Source organism: Balaenoptera acutorostrata, chromosome 4, assembly GCF_949987535.1.
Source record: "Balaenoptera acutorostrata chromosome 4, mBalAcu1.1, whole genome shotgun sequence".
In the NCBI taxonomy this organism is placed as follows: Eukaryota; Metazoa; Chordata; class Mammalia; order Artiodactyla; family Balaenopteridae; genus Balaenoptera; species Balaenoptera acutorostrata.
This window is the reverse complement of record NC_080067.1, coordinates 35,910,121-35,926,446: the sequence shown is the minus strand read 5'-3', so window position 1 is coordinate 35,926,446 and position 16,326 is coordinate 35,910,121. Positions and strand designations below refer to the sequence as shown.

The 16,326-nt window shown below is 34.8% G+C and overlaps 1 protein-coding gene across 6 annotated transcripts in view; it reads right to left on the bottom strand.

The window, feature by feature from the left end:
- Positions 1-16,326, bottom strand: part of EIF2A (eukaryotic translation initiation factor 2A) — a 38,568-nt gene that overhangs the window by 8,692 nt on the left and 13,550 nt on the right. For 3 of the 6 annotated variants that reach the window (XM_007188126.2, XM_007188129.2, XM_007188128.2), the window contains exons 3-10: positions 15,379-15,453; positions 12,419-12,537; positions 11,183-11,282; positions 10,741-10,823; positions 7,584-7,657; positions 7,296-7,440; positions 6,977-7,093; positions 3,441-4,012 (exon numbers count right to left, since the gene is read on the bottom strand). In XM_007188126.2, the coding sequence (XP_007188188.2) occupies positions 3,441-4,012; positions 6,977-7,093; positions 7,296-7,440; positions 7,584-7,657; positions 10,741-10,823; positions 11,183-11,282; positions 12,419-12,537; positions 15,379-15,453 (1,285 nt within the window). The remainder of the gene's footprint in view (positions 1-3,440; positions 4,013-6,976; positions 7,094-7,295; positions 7,441-7,583; positions 7,658-10,740; positions 10,824-11,182; positions 11,283-12,418; positions 12,538-15,378; positions 15,454-16,326) is intronic. The other 3 variants (XM_007188130.2, XM_007188127.2, XM_057545162.1) reach the window with 3 other exon arrangements.

Sequence of the window (16,326 nt, the reverse complement as noted above, 5' to 3'; positions counted from 1 at the left end):
ACCGCGATGAAGAGCGGTCCCCGCACCGCAATGAAGAGTGGCCCCCGCTTGCCGCAACTGGAGAAAGCCCTCGCACGAACCGAAGACCCAACACAGCCAAAAATAAATAAATAAATAAATAAAGTAGGGGGGAAAAAAAAAAAAATTATAAAAAAAAAAAAAAAAAAAAAAAGAGAGAAAGCAATTAAGAATCATGCAAGGGCTTCCCTGGTGGCGCAGTGGTCGAGAATCTGCCTGCCAATGCAGGGGACACGGGTTCGAGCCCTGGTCTGGGAGGATCCCACATGCCGCGGAGCAACTAGGCCCGTGAGCCACAACTACTGAGCCTGCGCGACTGGAGCCTGTGCTCCACAACAAGAGAGGCCGCGATAGTGAGAGGCCCGCGCACTGTGATGAAGAGTGGCCCCCGCTTGCCACAACTAGAGAAAGCCCTCGTACAGAAACGTAGACCCAACACAGCCAAAAATAAATAAATAAATAAATAAAAATTTAAAATGATAGACATTTTATTAAAAAAAAAACTCAAACTGAACTTCATATTTAAAAAAAAAAAAAAAAAAGAACGATGCAAGAAGAATGAGTTACAAGTCTCTTCCACACTATGAGCATCATGTAGCCACCAAAAGACTTTCATTTTATTTATTTATTTATTTATTTAAATTTATTTTATTTATTTTTAGCTGTGTTGGGTCTTTGCTGCTGCACGTGGGCTTCTCACTGCGGTGGCTTCTCTTGTTGCGGAGCACCGGCTCTACGTGCATGGGTTTCAGTAGTTGTGGTGTGTGGGCTTAGTTGCTCTGCAACATGTGGGATCTTCCCGGACCAGGGATCGAAACCATGTCCCCTGCACCCGCAGGCGGATTCTTAACCACTGCACCACCAGGGGAGTCCCCTGACAGACTTTCATGTTAGACGAAAAAAATCCACACAGCTACTATGGACCATGAGCTTTTCTGGCTTTAGTACTATGTGTCTACTGTACACAATTTCATCCTCATTAATAAAGTTTGTTTCTTCAATTACATCAATTATAAGATTGTTTTGATGAACACATTATAAAAGTGAAGGGGGGGCTTCCCTGGTGGCGCAGTGGTTGAGAATCTGCCTGCTAATGCAGGGGACACGGGTTCGAGCCCTGGTCTGGGAAGATCCCACATGCCACGGAGCAGCTGGGCCCGTGAGCCACAATTGCTGAGCCTGCGCGTCTGGAGCCTGTGCCCCGCGACGGGAGGGGCCGCGATAGAGAAAGGCCCGCGCACCGCGATGAAGAGCGGTCCCCGCACCGCGATGAAGAGTGGCCCCCGCTTGCCGCAACTGGAGAAAGCCCTCGCACGAACCGAAGACCCAACACAGCCAAAAATAAATAAATAAATAAATAAATAAATAAATAAGAAAATCCTTTAAAAAAAAAAAAAAAAAGTGAAGGGTTTTTTTGAAAGCCAAGAAATATTTAAGTATAATTTATATATGAATTTTTACTTATAAAAAAAGTAATTTTTTTCTTCAGGGGGAGGAATCCAAACACCTTTTTTCCCCTCTGCTATGTAACCTTCTTCCTTTGTGAAGTTATTGACCAGACTATCTTTGTTTCTAGTAATTTCTTGACAATGTTTTCTTTGCCATTTAGCTATTTTCTGGAATTAGATACAAACAAAAATTTCTCATTCACAGGCATATAGTTCCTTCAAATAAAATGATGTGACAGGATCACATAATCACCAGGTTATAAACAAAAGCAAGAATTTAGTAGGAATCTTAAATGTCAAAAAAGTTTGGTTTTGGGACTTCCCTGGTGGTCCAGTGGTTAAGAATCCACCTTCCAATGCAGGGGACGCACGTTTCGATCCCTCGTCGCGGAACAAAGATCCCATATACCGCGGGACAACTAAGCCTGCGTGCCGCAACTACTGAGCCCAAGCGCCACAACTAGAGAGAAGCCTGCAGGCCACAATGAAAGACCCCACATGCTGCAACAAAGTTCCTGCGTGCCTCTACTAAGACCCGGCACAGCCAAAAAAAAAAAAAAAGTTTGGTTTTAAGAAGTTCTTACCTAGTTTTTTTTCACTATTTTCAAAATATATTCTTTCTATATTAATTTTTCTCCCTCCACCAACCAAAACAAATTAGTTTTATGAGTCAGAGAATAAAAATATACACTAATTCAGAATTCCTTCCTCTTGTGCTATCTTACACAGATTTTGAAAGCAGGATGCGTTAAGGTCACTTCTTTTTTTTAATCTCAGGTAAGGAAAATTTCAATAAAGAGACAGAACAAATCCTAAGACTATTATATCCTTTTTTAAAAAAATCTAAATACAAAAATAATAAACAGGCTTAATTTGTTATATGTTTTTATGTATTTTTACTAAATAACTTAATGCAACAAAAATGTTTCAACAACATTTCATTGAAGTCAAAATGCTACATTTTGTGGAGGAAGAAGGCTTGTTCTTTTTTGTTTTTCAGAGGGTTAGGAGCACATTGGAGGCACAGAAATATTTATCCTTTGAAAAAGTATCTACTTCCCTGAGTGCCTTAATAATTAAGTGACTATATATTCCCATTTACTTGGAACAGTCCCCGTTTACACCTACTGTATGGTCATCATTCTACTAATATGAATAATATTGTTCATTCTTATAGAGCAACTTTATTCCTTAACATCATCACAGAAACTCAGGATATTAATAAATGCTTTCCCCTGAGCTCTGAAATGCTAACATTTTAAAGCAGATCAGAATCTGACCAATACTCCAGTCATAACTTTACAACAGAGGTCAGGAACTGATGGCCTAAGGACAACAAGTGTGTTTTGTTTGAACAGCAGTGTTTTAAAAATTGAGAAATTTCATACAAGCATCCAACTTGTCTTGAAAAATCAAACTTTTGGCAAACTGGGCCTAAAATCTCCTGTGGAAACAATGGGCTACTGCTGTGTAGTTGCTATGGCCTTGAAAGAGGGCATGCTCTCTCCCTTACATCATTCTCTCCCACTCACCATTGCCTTACACTACCAGCCTAGGCTGACAGGCAATTGAATTTGAGCCCACAATCTACACCCAGTAAGTCACACCCAGTTATCTTTCCCAGAGATTTTACATTAATTACTTTGTCAACTTAACAATAATTCACCGGGACTTCTGTGTCAGTCCAGTGGTTAGGACTCCTCGCTTCCACTACAGGAGGTCCAGGTTCAATCCCTGGTCAGGGAACTAATCCCGTAAGCCGCATCGCACGGCCAAACAAACAAACAAACAAACAAAAAAACCCCAAAACAACCATTCACCATCTTCAGCAGCAGGTCCTCCACAATTTCTACCCTAGAGTTTATATCTTCTAATCAGATACTAAGTAACACAAGAACATGCATAAGAAAAGGATCTAGGGAACTCTACACACTGAAAAACCTTTTCCTACCAAAGTAGTAAAACTTTACTTACCAGTTTGGAATTGGTGACTGGTTTATTTCTTAAAGCTGGGGGTCTATAAGCTGTTGCAACTTTAGGTTCTTCACTAGGTACATCACTTGAAACTGCTTGGTAAGTTATTGCTTTTTCTGGAAATATTCCATCTAAGAATGGCTGCCAAGAAACCTGCCATAATTCTGCATTTGATGGTACATCATACTTGTGCAAGACAGCGCCGGTATAATGCCAAATCTTGTACCCATTATTAACACGTAACCTGGGAGCACACGTGGCTGTTAAAATATGCTCACCATCTGGGCACCAAGCAAAATATGTAGAATCAGAGGCCACCGGTTTAGAAATAAGTTTGTAGTTTTTAACATCCCACACTTCCATTTGCCCCCTCAGATTTCCAAATCCAGCTAGTACTAATATATGTCCGTGAGGGCTGTAGTAGGCTGCATTACGAGGGCCAGTTCCGAAGTCAAACACAGGATCACACTTCAAGTTGAAAATTGTTGCTTTGGCAGGCATGAAACCATAAACAGCACAAAACTCAGTAGAACTAGAATTCCAAACTACATCATAAATGGGGCCATTTTTTGCTAGAAAAAGAATATAAAATCCAAGTTAGTGATAAAGAAATACATACAGGATTATAATATTTAATAGCACAAATTACAATCATATAACACTCATAAACACATCAAACACTAAAAAAAAAAAAAAATCCAAAAATTTCACGGTATGTTAAAATTAAAATATTTTTACATGACATACTATGGGGATTAATGTATGATTATAAATTTATTTAAGAACCCCTAATGAATCTTAATTTCTTTTATTTTTTTTATAATTGTTTTGCAATTTTGTATACTATTATTTGTCTTTAGTACTTTTATTTAAATTTTTTTTTTTTGGCCACGCCGCGTAGCATATGGGATCTTAGTTCCCTGACCAGGGATCAAACCCGTGCTCCCCTGCAGTGGAAGCGCGGAGTCTTAACCACGGGACCACCAGGGAAGTCCCTTAATTTCTTGTAAACATTCTGGCAATGTGGGCTCATAGAAGCATAGGTTATTACTACTATTAATAAACTAGTTTTTCTTGGAAGAGGTAATATATGCATACAGTAATAAAGATACAAACTATATAAAAAGACATGCCACAAAAATAAGTCCCTCTACGCAAAGGCAGCCCTCTGTTATACTTCTTGCATATCCTTTCAGAATATTTTTGTTGAAATTAAGCATCTCTCTCTTAAGCACTTACACACACACACAAAGTTCTAAAGCTTTGTTGTTTCATTTAATACTCTTGGAAATTTTTCCACGTAAGCACATTGAGCTCTGCCTCATTCAGCTGCACTGTATTCCATTACAAATCTTGCTGTTTATACTCCACTGTAAATGTACACAAATATATCTGTAGGAGAGAAACTGCCTGGTCAAAGGGCACATACATTTACTTCATAATGTACCACCGAAATGCCCTTCAAAGAACTTGTACCAATTTACACTACCAGTAGTTTTTTTTTTTTTTTTTTAATTTATTAAATTTATTTATTTTTGGCTGCGTTGGATCTTTGTTGCTGTGCACAGGCTTTCTCTAGTTGCGGCAAGCGGGGGCCACTCTTTGTTGCGATGGCTTTTCTTGTTGCGGAGCACGGGCTGTAGAGCACAGGCTCAGTAGTTGTGACGCATGGGCTTAGCTGCTCCGCGGCATGTGGGATCTTCCCGGACCAGGGCTCCAACCCTGTGTCCCCTGCATTGACAGGCAGATTCCCAACCACTGCGCCACCAGCGAAGCCCTACCAGTAGTTTTTGATAGCAAAGATTTTCCCCTCACTCTCACTGATACTGTTTCAAATTTTTATCTTTGCCAACCTACTAAGTGAAAAATTGTATCTTGTTTTCCTTTATTATAAATGAAGCACCTTTTAGTATACTTATACATAATTTTATTTCTTTTTTGTGGACTATTTTTTACTGTCCTATACCTATTTTTCTCTCCTGTTATTGGTCTTTTATTGTTACACTTGAGATATTAACAAAATTCACCTTTTCTCATATTTATCCCTTGTCTAAAAATTTTTTCCCTTATTTTTTGTTTGTTTTGCTTAATTTATGGACTCTTTTCTTCCCCCAGTGTAGAAGTCTGTAATTTCATATACTCAAATTTATCACTTTCCCCATACGACTTCTACCTTGTTTAAAGTCTTTTTCTACTTTAAGATTAGAAAAATATACGTATAGCTGATTCACTCTGCTGTAGCTGTACAGCAGAAACTAACAACATTGTAAAGCAACTATACCCCAATAAAAATTAAAAAAAATATTCTCCCACATTTTCTTCTAGTTCTGTAGTTTTAGATACAATTTTTTGGCCCAATTGGAACTTATTTTGGTAAAGAATTAGCAATAGTAACGTTTTGTTCCAAATAGCTAGCCAACTGTCCCCAAACCATATATTAAATGATCAATATTTTCCTGCATTGATTCAAATGCTGACTTTATTATATGTCAATGGCTTTGGAAATATGGATCTATTTATGGATCCTACTGTGTTCCACTGATTTATCTGCTTATCCATAAGCCAGAACCAAATTGTCTTAATTACAATTGCTTTACATTTTAATATCTAATAGTATCAGAATCCCTCCTTTGCTACTCTTTTTTTTTGGCAAAGTTTTCAAAACATTCTTGCATGTTTATTTTTCAATATCAACTTTAGAACCAGCTTATCTAGTTGTAAAAAAGAAAATCCACTGGCATTTTAGTTTAATTTTTAGATCAATTTGGAGAGAAATGACATCTTTGTAAAGTTATTAAAGGTTATAGTTTGCCCCTCAGAAGTTTTAAAGTTTTCTTCCCATCAGCCCTATATATTTCTTTTTTGTTGCTGTATATGGAATCTTTCCTCCCATTATGCTTTTTAAGAGGCTGTTGTTTATGCTGTGACTTCATCTGATGAGCAGAGATGATTCGATTTTCACCTTTCAAAACTGTATACTTATTCTTTTGATCAGGTACACTGACTAGGTCTTTCAGAATGTTAAATAATAAATGGAAGGGGGGCGGGTCATCCTTGTTTTGTTCCTGATTCGAATGGGAATACACAGTTTTTAAAAGAAAGGTTACCTTACCCTTACATGTTCAATTCAAAATAAAAAAGATTAGGGAGTTGCCAGAATTTTAAAACTATTTTTTCACAGTTAACTCATCGAAACAAAATATGAAGCGGTTAAAACTCTTCAGTTCTGAAGATGCTGCTAAACACACTACACCAACTTGCTGTCATAATTAATTAAGTAAGTCCCCAAAGAGCTATTATAATGGAATTATCTCACTCAGCAAGTTCCCTACTAAACTGCTGGCATAACTAAATTAACTAATTGGATTCTGTCAAAATAAGGTATGTTTGGGGATGATAAGAGGAATTTTATCTTAAAGGTTATTAAAATATGTGAGTTCTATCACTTGATCAAGAACTTAGATGATATCATCTTTATGGCACTGTATTTTTTACTATCATTGATTCTATTAAAGGAAGACTGCTGGAACACTCACGTAATTGCACCACAGCACTTTCTCCGTTTGTGGCAATGTAATGCAGCGTCTGTTCCCCATAGTAGGAAGCTCCTGTCTTGTCAACATCAGTACTAGCTATTACCAGCACAGCAGTAGCTGTAAGGGTAAAAACTTTAATTAGATTTAAAACACAAATTAAACTAATGGTGATTAGAAAAATATTAAAAAGTGTAACAAAGCACATGTAAATTTTCATTGAATAAGCACTGATACTCTTTTCTTTTTCTATATACATAGGAATGTAAGTCTAAATTAATGCTTGATAAACAAAATGGGAGATAAAATATATTTATCATACCTTTTTTATTCCATAGCATTGTAACCTTATCAGCCTTAAAGAAACTTTTATTGGCTAAAGCTGCATGAGGTCCATCAAAGTTGGGGTACTGATATAATCTAACAAATGAAGGTGCACCCTTACTTCCTGGAACATAGACAGCCACCTAAGATACACAGACATAAATAATGACTTAAATTTTTTGAAGCATATCAACTAAGATGGACATGTTTTTAAAGTCACTAAAAACTAGGAAAAGGTTTAATCTCATAATATTCCACATGAACAAACAAAAACATTAGCAGTTACCTTGTACGGCTGGAGTCCAGGTGATAACACAAAATCATTAATTTTTTTCAAATGCAATTTATTTGCAAATGTATCTAAAAAAAAGTAAATGGTATTAGATTAATGAGAGAAGCTAACAGACATATCTCAAATTCTGAATGCATTATAAAAGGTTAACGTAACTATACACAAAACGGCTCACTGTAGTCTCATGTAGGTGAGGCAGAGCAACATAGTGGAAAAAGCATGGGTGAGTGAGACAGACCTGTGCTTGAATTCCTACTCAGTCACTACTGTGTGACCTTGGGCAAGTAATGGGATTACATACCTAATTCCTAGTGTACAGTGCCAGGCACATAGTAGGTATTAAATAAATATCAGTTCTCTTCTCTTAAACCTCTGAACTAAAGTAGTCTTAGAGCCCATTCGATGGGACAGATGACCCTAGCCTGCTACTGTAGAACGTGGAAATGAAAATTCTGTAACTAATGTGATAAACAGATCCACAACAATGATAATCAACAATAGTAACGATAACAATGGCTGATATTTGTTGAGTGCTTACTCTGCTAGGCAGTAAGAAACCATGTTATGAACACTGCGCTCTCCTAGTTAACGGGATCAAGAGCTATTACTCTTTCTTTGTTCAAATATAGAGATCAACAGCTATTCAAAAGTAGCATACCAAACTGCTAAACTGGCAGCCCCCTTCTTTTGGTATGCTCATAAAGCATGCAAGTATGGTATGCAAGTAAGATAAGCAAACAAGCTAACCCCAGATTAGTGGGGAAAGGATTAAGTCTCAAAAGCAGGAAACTGAAGGGTAATGCTAAATGACTGTGTAGATGGTGTCGAAATCAGCCTGCATGCCATCTTCTGTACATGTGAACATTTACCAATTCCCATTCTACTTTCTCGACTTATGATGGGGTTATGTCCTGATAAACCCATGGTAAGTTGAAAATATCTTAAGTTGAAAATGCATTTAATAAACCTTATGTACTGAACATCATAGCTTAACTTAGACTACCTTAAATATTAAGTGCTCAGAACACTTAATATTAGTCTACAGTTGAGTAAAATCATTAAACACAAAGCCTATTTTATAATAAAGTGTTGAATATCTCATGTAATCTATTGAATACTCAACTGAAAGTGAAAAACATAATGGTTGTACAGGTCCAAAAGAGTTATAAGTGTATCAGTTGTTGACCCTTGTGATCATCTGGCTGACTGGGAGCTGTGGCTCACTGCTGCTGCCCAGCATCACGAGAGGGTACCATTCCACATGGCGCTAGCCCAGGAAGAGACTGAAATTCAAAGTACAATTTCTACTGAATACATAGCACTTTCACACCATCATGAAGTTGAAAAATCTTAACTCAAACTATTGTAAGTCGGTGACTGTACTAAAAAGTGTTCAGTCACCAATGGAATATTCTAAGGACAAAAGGAACTGCAGAACTCTCTTCTTTAAATTATTTTTCAGTAATCATTTTATAGGTGTCACTGTTGGTATTGCTATTCTAAGAATGCTATGTGGTCAATGAAGAATAAAGCAAATGAATAATTATGTGGATGTGATATTCTCAAACTATCACCCCTGTTATCCCAGAGAACCACATTCTTGGATGTTGGCAAAAGGCAATACAGATATAAGATAAAAAAGAAAAAAAAAAAAAAAGGCCTAGGAACAATGATCAATCAACACAGTAGCAATGAGAATCCTCTACACTCAGATTGTGGTCTCTAAATACCATTTTCCACTAAAAGGGAGCAGAGTATATTGGGAAATTGGCTGATTCTAGGTGTATAGCAAGAAATATACAAGATAATCCTAGAAGATCTGTCCTACCATACAGCAAAAAGGTCATTAAAGACTAATTGACCAATGATGGGACAATTTGAGAATCAATAAGAATAGTAATTAAAATGGATTGAAACACATCATGTTTAAATCCATAGTTCATTAGGTTGGGGGTGGGGACTAATTGGTTGCAATGGAGATTGCTAAAGAAAGAACTCATTTTATTAAAAGTGATAAAAAAAAAAAAGTGATAAAGGAGAAGAATATTTATTTTGCCTTTCCCATATAAATGGTCCACTAGGTAACCAAATAGTAGAAAGGGGAATTTCTCCTTATAGACGTAGTACAGCTAATAAATGACAGGGGAAGGAGGGAAACTATAGTATCACCAATTTTTAACCACGCATGAAATAATGGATCGAGGCATTGAACATTAATGCCAATTAACCATACAAAATTAAAGACAATGAGACATTATGTGCTTCCTGGTAAAAGAATTGAACACTGTCTTATGATGTAGTCTTGCCCTCAGCTCCCCAAAAAAGAACTTGAAGCTGACCAACTCTAGATCCAAATAGTTATTTACAGGAAACAGATGAACATGTTAAATTACAGAATGGGATACAAGAGCAAAACTCAAATATGGGAATATATATAAGACAAGTAACTTTGTTCTTAAATAATAAATTGCAAGGGGGAAAAAAGAATGGAGAGGGAACTTATAGCTTAAAGAAACTTAAAAGATATATAAATCAATTGCAATGTGAAGGACCTTATGTGGATCCTGAGTTTTAAAAAAATTATCACATTTTCAATTATTAGAAATTTGAACACTGACCAGATATTCTATAATCTGTGATAATGGTATTATGACTAAGTTTTAAAAAAATATTAAGAGCCCTAATCTTAGAGATACATACTGAAATAGTTATAGGTAAAATTATATGATGTCTACAATTTGCTTTAGCAGAGTAAAACAGATGGTAGGTGGACAGATGCATGGATGAAGAAGGTTTGGCAATGGGCTGATGGTTATGGGACTAGGTGTCTACTTTTGTATTTGAAATTCTACACAACAAAATACTTTAAAAATTTGTATCACACAATTTCAATAGCAACTAAACTCAGAAAGAGGTACTCAAATGTCTTAATAGTAATTATTAGATAGTAAAAATTTATTATAAAAGAATACGTTTATGTTATAAAATTTTACTAGCAATTACACTTGGAGTTATTCAAATGAATTACTATAACAGCAATTGTTAATATATTAACAGTATTTAGGAGAATCCTATGATATCATATGTAAGGTAATAAAAACTGTACATATTTATAGCAAATAATAAAATTATTTCATAAATCTTTCCATACTAAAATTGTTGTTTTCAAAGAAGTGAACTTCATTGTTAACATTTCGGGCACAAAGAGTTTCATCTTCTGACCAGGATGGACACCTACATTGAAAAGAAAGAATATTAAAAAAATTTAAATAGAATGTAACATCGTATGTTAACATGTTAAAGTTTACGATATTGTTTACTATTTAAGGAAAAATACTTATAAATATGATGTCAAGTCAGTTACTAATAGTTTTAGTCAGCATATATAATAGAAAAATATTATTCCTTTTGATTCAAATACTAAATAAAAGATCAAGTTTTTACTCTATTACATTCTCACATACAAAATCCTTAAAGATCTAGATTTTGATCTGACAAGTTATTTTCTAAATCAATACCAGAGAAACAAATAATATACAACAAAGATATTTAAGATATTTAAAAATAATTAGTATTTTAAAGCATTTATTTACCAATTTTGCATTTTTTTCTGGATGAAAGACTTCAAACATGTCCCAGTTTTCACATCATAAAGTTGTAGGTTAGGTATCCCAGCTGTATCATCTTTAGAAGCTGCCATAAAAACAAAATTTTTTGCAGTAATTGTCTCCTAACACTAGTAAAAAGATTTCATTCTTAGAAAAAATTTGAACAAGATTATAAAGATCCGGTAAGAGTTGCTTTAAATCAACTTTCCCCTCTAGCTTTAATTATAGATTTAATCATCCATTCCTAAAGCCATGACAATATGACGGCTGTTTGAGCAGAATTTTGTATTTCTGAAATGAGTTTATTACTACAGTTTTTAAGAATATTTAAGAGATTTCTTGTTTATTAAGTGTGACATAGTTTGCTGTTAAACAGATTAAACTGTCTTATCACGAAAGCTGTGTCTATAAGTCACACACATGAAAAAAAGTTATATAAAACCACTCACAGTCCTCAACTGATTCTCAATTTCCCTTTTACTTACTTGGAAAAATAATATTCATTAGAGTCCATGCCTCTTGGAAGAACGAACTCAGGAAGTTTATAACCCAACAGTGAACTACTATCATATATTTATTCAACAATATCCACATTATTACAAAATGCTTCTTAAAATAAGCCCTATACCGGGACCCAATATTTTATCACTGATCTATGAAGCACAGCTATATACTGGGTTGGCTAAAAAGTTCGTTTGGGTTTTTCTGTAAGATGTTATGGAAAAACCCAAACAAACCTGTTGGCCAAGCCAATAAAATGTTCATATAACGTATATTAGATCTTTAAATGCGTTAGAAAATGACACACCATTTCCTACTCTTTGTCATACCATACACATTTCTTAGATGTTGTGTCTACTGTACTTCCTCTTTCATTTATAATTATAAAAAACGTTTTTTATTTTAAAGGTCATTATTCTTCGTAATTTTTGCAATCTTCTCTATCCATTGGTTATTTACTTTATAAATTTTCCCTTGAGCTTTTTTCTTTTCCTCTATCTCATGATGGATCTTCTCACTAACTTACTATACCTTGAAATTACTTAAAGTACATTCTATTTGGAGAATACAAGATTCATTGTCGATTAAAAATATTCTCAAACACTATTTACTATCATAAATATTAATTACTTTCCTATAAGGTTATAAACCTTCTCCTTTTTTTCCCCACTGAGTTGAGTTGGTCCTGTCAGAATATTTTTACAATTGGAAAATACTTACTAGTGTAAGGCTGCCATGTTGCCAGGACAGTGTTTTTTGGTGAGAACTCAAGGCAAACTGCCTTTGGAAGGTCGAAGGAGTGCAGTAGTCCCTTGTTAGTGACATTGATAACATTTATTCTGGTTTCAAAAGAAATTACTTCAGCAATGAAATACTGTTTCACAATAGCCAGCAGTATCCAAAACATTCATACTTCTTTTTAAATACAGATCACTCTAAAGTGTTCATTCCTCATAAAAATCAATTTTCAGTCAGTTCTAGAAAATATCCAATAAACACTTAAACGTAAAAAAGTGTACAGTTTACCAAAAGGCCCCTATTTAAGGCTGGTGTTGGGAAATAATATAGAATTTGTGGGAAGATACAATAGATACCACCTTCAACCAAAAAGGAAAAAACAGGCCTTTAAGTGAACACAGAGCAAATCTACAGACAAGCTGAGGAATTTCAAATCCAAGAGAAAACGAAAAGTATATATTTTTTAATTTGAGTAAGTGGAAACTGCAGCAGCTAGGGAAATCAGCAAGGATACTTTTGATGCCTATAAAAATCTCAGAAGCAATCTCCAAAAGATATTACTGTAAGAATTATCGTGGTACAATGACAAAAATAACAATAATTGTAAAAACAAAAGCAGTTTCCACTTTTGGGGACACTTTCTCTGAACCATGTTCTGGTTTAACCACTTTATGTACATTTTCTCATTTAATCCTCACAACAATCTCATAAAACAGGTATTATCATCTCCATTTTACAAATGGGGAAACTGAAGGTTAGAAAAATGAAATGATTTGATGATTTGCCCAAGAGCATACTACTAATAAATGCCAGAGCAATGCTCTGAAACCTGTTTGGCCTGACTTGCTCTTAGGTAGTCCTTGGGGTGAAAGAAAGAAAGAAAAAAAAAAAGATACTCCATCTCACTGCAGAAATTCCTTAAAGTTACTTTGTTCAACTCAAGTTTGAGGACATTGGGTTAGGATAAGCGGCAACTGGTAAGAATAAACAATTACCGTATAGTGTTTAAACACACAGAAACATACAGACAAACACACACACTTATGACTATAGATTCTTTACAACTTACTGTAAATTATATATTATAGAATTACATGAAGCTTTCTTTTTTGTTGTTGTTAATAAACTTTAAAGTTATTCTTAGTTTAATGAAAGGTGTTTATTTTAATTTAAATAAGCACACGTTTAAGGAAAAATCAGTTATAGCTTCTGACTTAGTTAACCGTGAACCCAGCAAGGACCACAATCAATACACTGTATCTGTTTCTCTTGCCCCAGGAACAATATGTATTGTTGTGGCTGCAGCAACTTAAGGAAATAAATGCTAGAACCAGGTTTAAAAAAACCTATTAAAGATGGACACAACATGTGGGGACATATTAAGAGGACTGAGTTGAACCCAACAGAAAACAAAGTGGAGATATGACATATAAAATAATTAATAATAATTGCCAAAGTGAAAATAGACTTACTCAATAAACTGTAAGCTAGTAGAATAAGGGATACCTCAAAAAGGTAATAGGCAATGAAAAGATGTATGGTATGTCCCATCAGATAGTAAATTTCTATCAACTCATTACCCAAATAGTGTAAACTAAAATATGGATTTAGGGACTTTCCTGGCACAGTGGTTAAGACTGCACTCCCAATGCAGGGGGCCTGGGTTCGATCCCTGGTCGGGGAACTAGTTACCACGTGCATGCCGCAACTAAGAGTTCCCATGACACAACTAAGGAGCCCACCTGCCACAACTAACACTCAGCACAACCAAATAAAAATAAATATATATATAGATAAATATTATAAAAATAATGACATATGGATTGAAAAAAAAAAAACCCAAATACCCACAATAGGTTACACCTAAAGAAATAAGAAAAGTTGAGAGTACGTTCTTTCTTTGAGGCTGAGAGTAAGACTGTCTGTTAACACTGTGAATAAGACCCAATATAATTATATTCTTAATCATTTGAGAGTAGTAGTTTGTTGGTTGGATTCAATAACTTAAAAAAAAAAATACTGATGAACATTTTTAATTATAAAAGCTAATTCTGCCAGCTACTTATAGTCATAGAAGTGAATCAACTAATTCAACGCAGTCATTTTAGCATTTTTAAAAATCATGTGTTAATCCAATCTGACCTGATAGCTGAAAGACCTCAGAATATAGTACCACTGTGTAAGAAACATTTAAAATATACTTTTCAAAAGGAGGTAATCATTTTTCCCCCTTTAAAAAACCTAAGATATTATATCTGGCTAAAAACAACAAAAATAACTTTAAACCAAGCAACAGATATTCAGGCATTTTCCTGGTTCTGTGAACTGAAATACAGTGACTATGGAAAATTGAAAAGAATTGGTTTTCTAAGTGAAATTATGAACACTGAACCAAAATACTTTTTTTTTTTTGCAAGACCAATTTTGTAATCTGATTATTTTATGTAATACAGACTATACCAAACATACTTTTGAATAACTTATACTTAGATGACATGCTGTTATACACAATAAAACTAACAGTAATAAATATAGACAGTTGTTAATAAGTTAACAGCAAAGATATAAGGTACCTACCATAAACAAGCAAAGAGAGTTTTTCTCTAAGTGTTAGTGCAGAACTTAAGAAACCCTAATCAATCACTTAGAGCACTATTTAAAACAACCTCTCAGCTTCTTCTGCATTAAATTAATTGCCCTTTTTCATATGTTACTTTTTAATTCTAAGTAACTAGAGAACTCAAAGAAGTCCTGGCACATAAATAGAAACTAACAACTTTGGAGATGTTCTATGGATGTTATATTGGAGATAACACCTAACAGCACCAAGACATTAAAAGATAGACTTTATAAATGACATCCAAATACATGTTATTCACATAAAACAATTATGTTTTATATTTACAACACACACATAAAATGTTATATAAATGAACACTAACTTTTCTCCGTTGCCCCAGGCAAACAAGGTCCCATCCTTACTAAAGGTACAGGTTTTGCAATTTTTCCCAGATTCTCTGAAAATAACAAGAAAAAAAGCTTAAATTAATAAGCATTAATATTTTTAAAAATCTGATTAAAAATCCTCAATCTTACCACAAATTTAATGACTAAGAACTTACATAAATTTTAGAAAATAATTCCAAAATGCTTTAGCCTACCAAAAATACTTTCTCGCTTAAAATGCAGTGCCAACTACCACTGTAAAGCTGGAAATTGATTTTATACCAACAGACCAATGTTAAGTAAGAAATAGAGCTCTTTTGGGTAAATAACTAGTTGGTGTGAAAACCCAAAAATGTAGGTGTATGTGGAAGCTACCAGCTGTCAGCCCTTATCTTGAGAGAGCTGAAGGATTTCAACATGGGGGTTTTGTGAAGAATTTCCCAAACTACCTGCATAACAAAACAATGGTGGATAAAATATCCTCCAGTGGCCAAGAAGTGACCCTGGATTTGAAGGACAAAGACGTTCCATCAATTTCTCATGTGCAGAGACAGAAAGTATAACAACGATAAGAGGCTTTTCACATTAAAAAAATATGGATGCAGGATTCTGTACAAAAACTAACCTGTGGAACTTGAACTTCTTGGCAACCTTCTATCAAACGATCAAAACTTTAAGTACTGTATCTCTCAACTGGAGATGGCTACTGTGAGTACATCTCCCAGTGATAATGAAGACCCAAACAGAAATGTGTGCGTGTGTGTACAGATGTCCATATGTGTAGTCACAACATTAGATCAGAACTTTGTGGCTAACAAGTATTTGAAATGTCAAATAACGACACACAGAGAACTGACCAGTACACCCCTTCTAAACTGGACAATGTCTTTGTTTCTGTTGCTGTTGTTTTAAATAAATTTATTTATTTTATTTATTTTTTATTT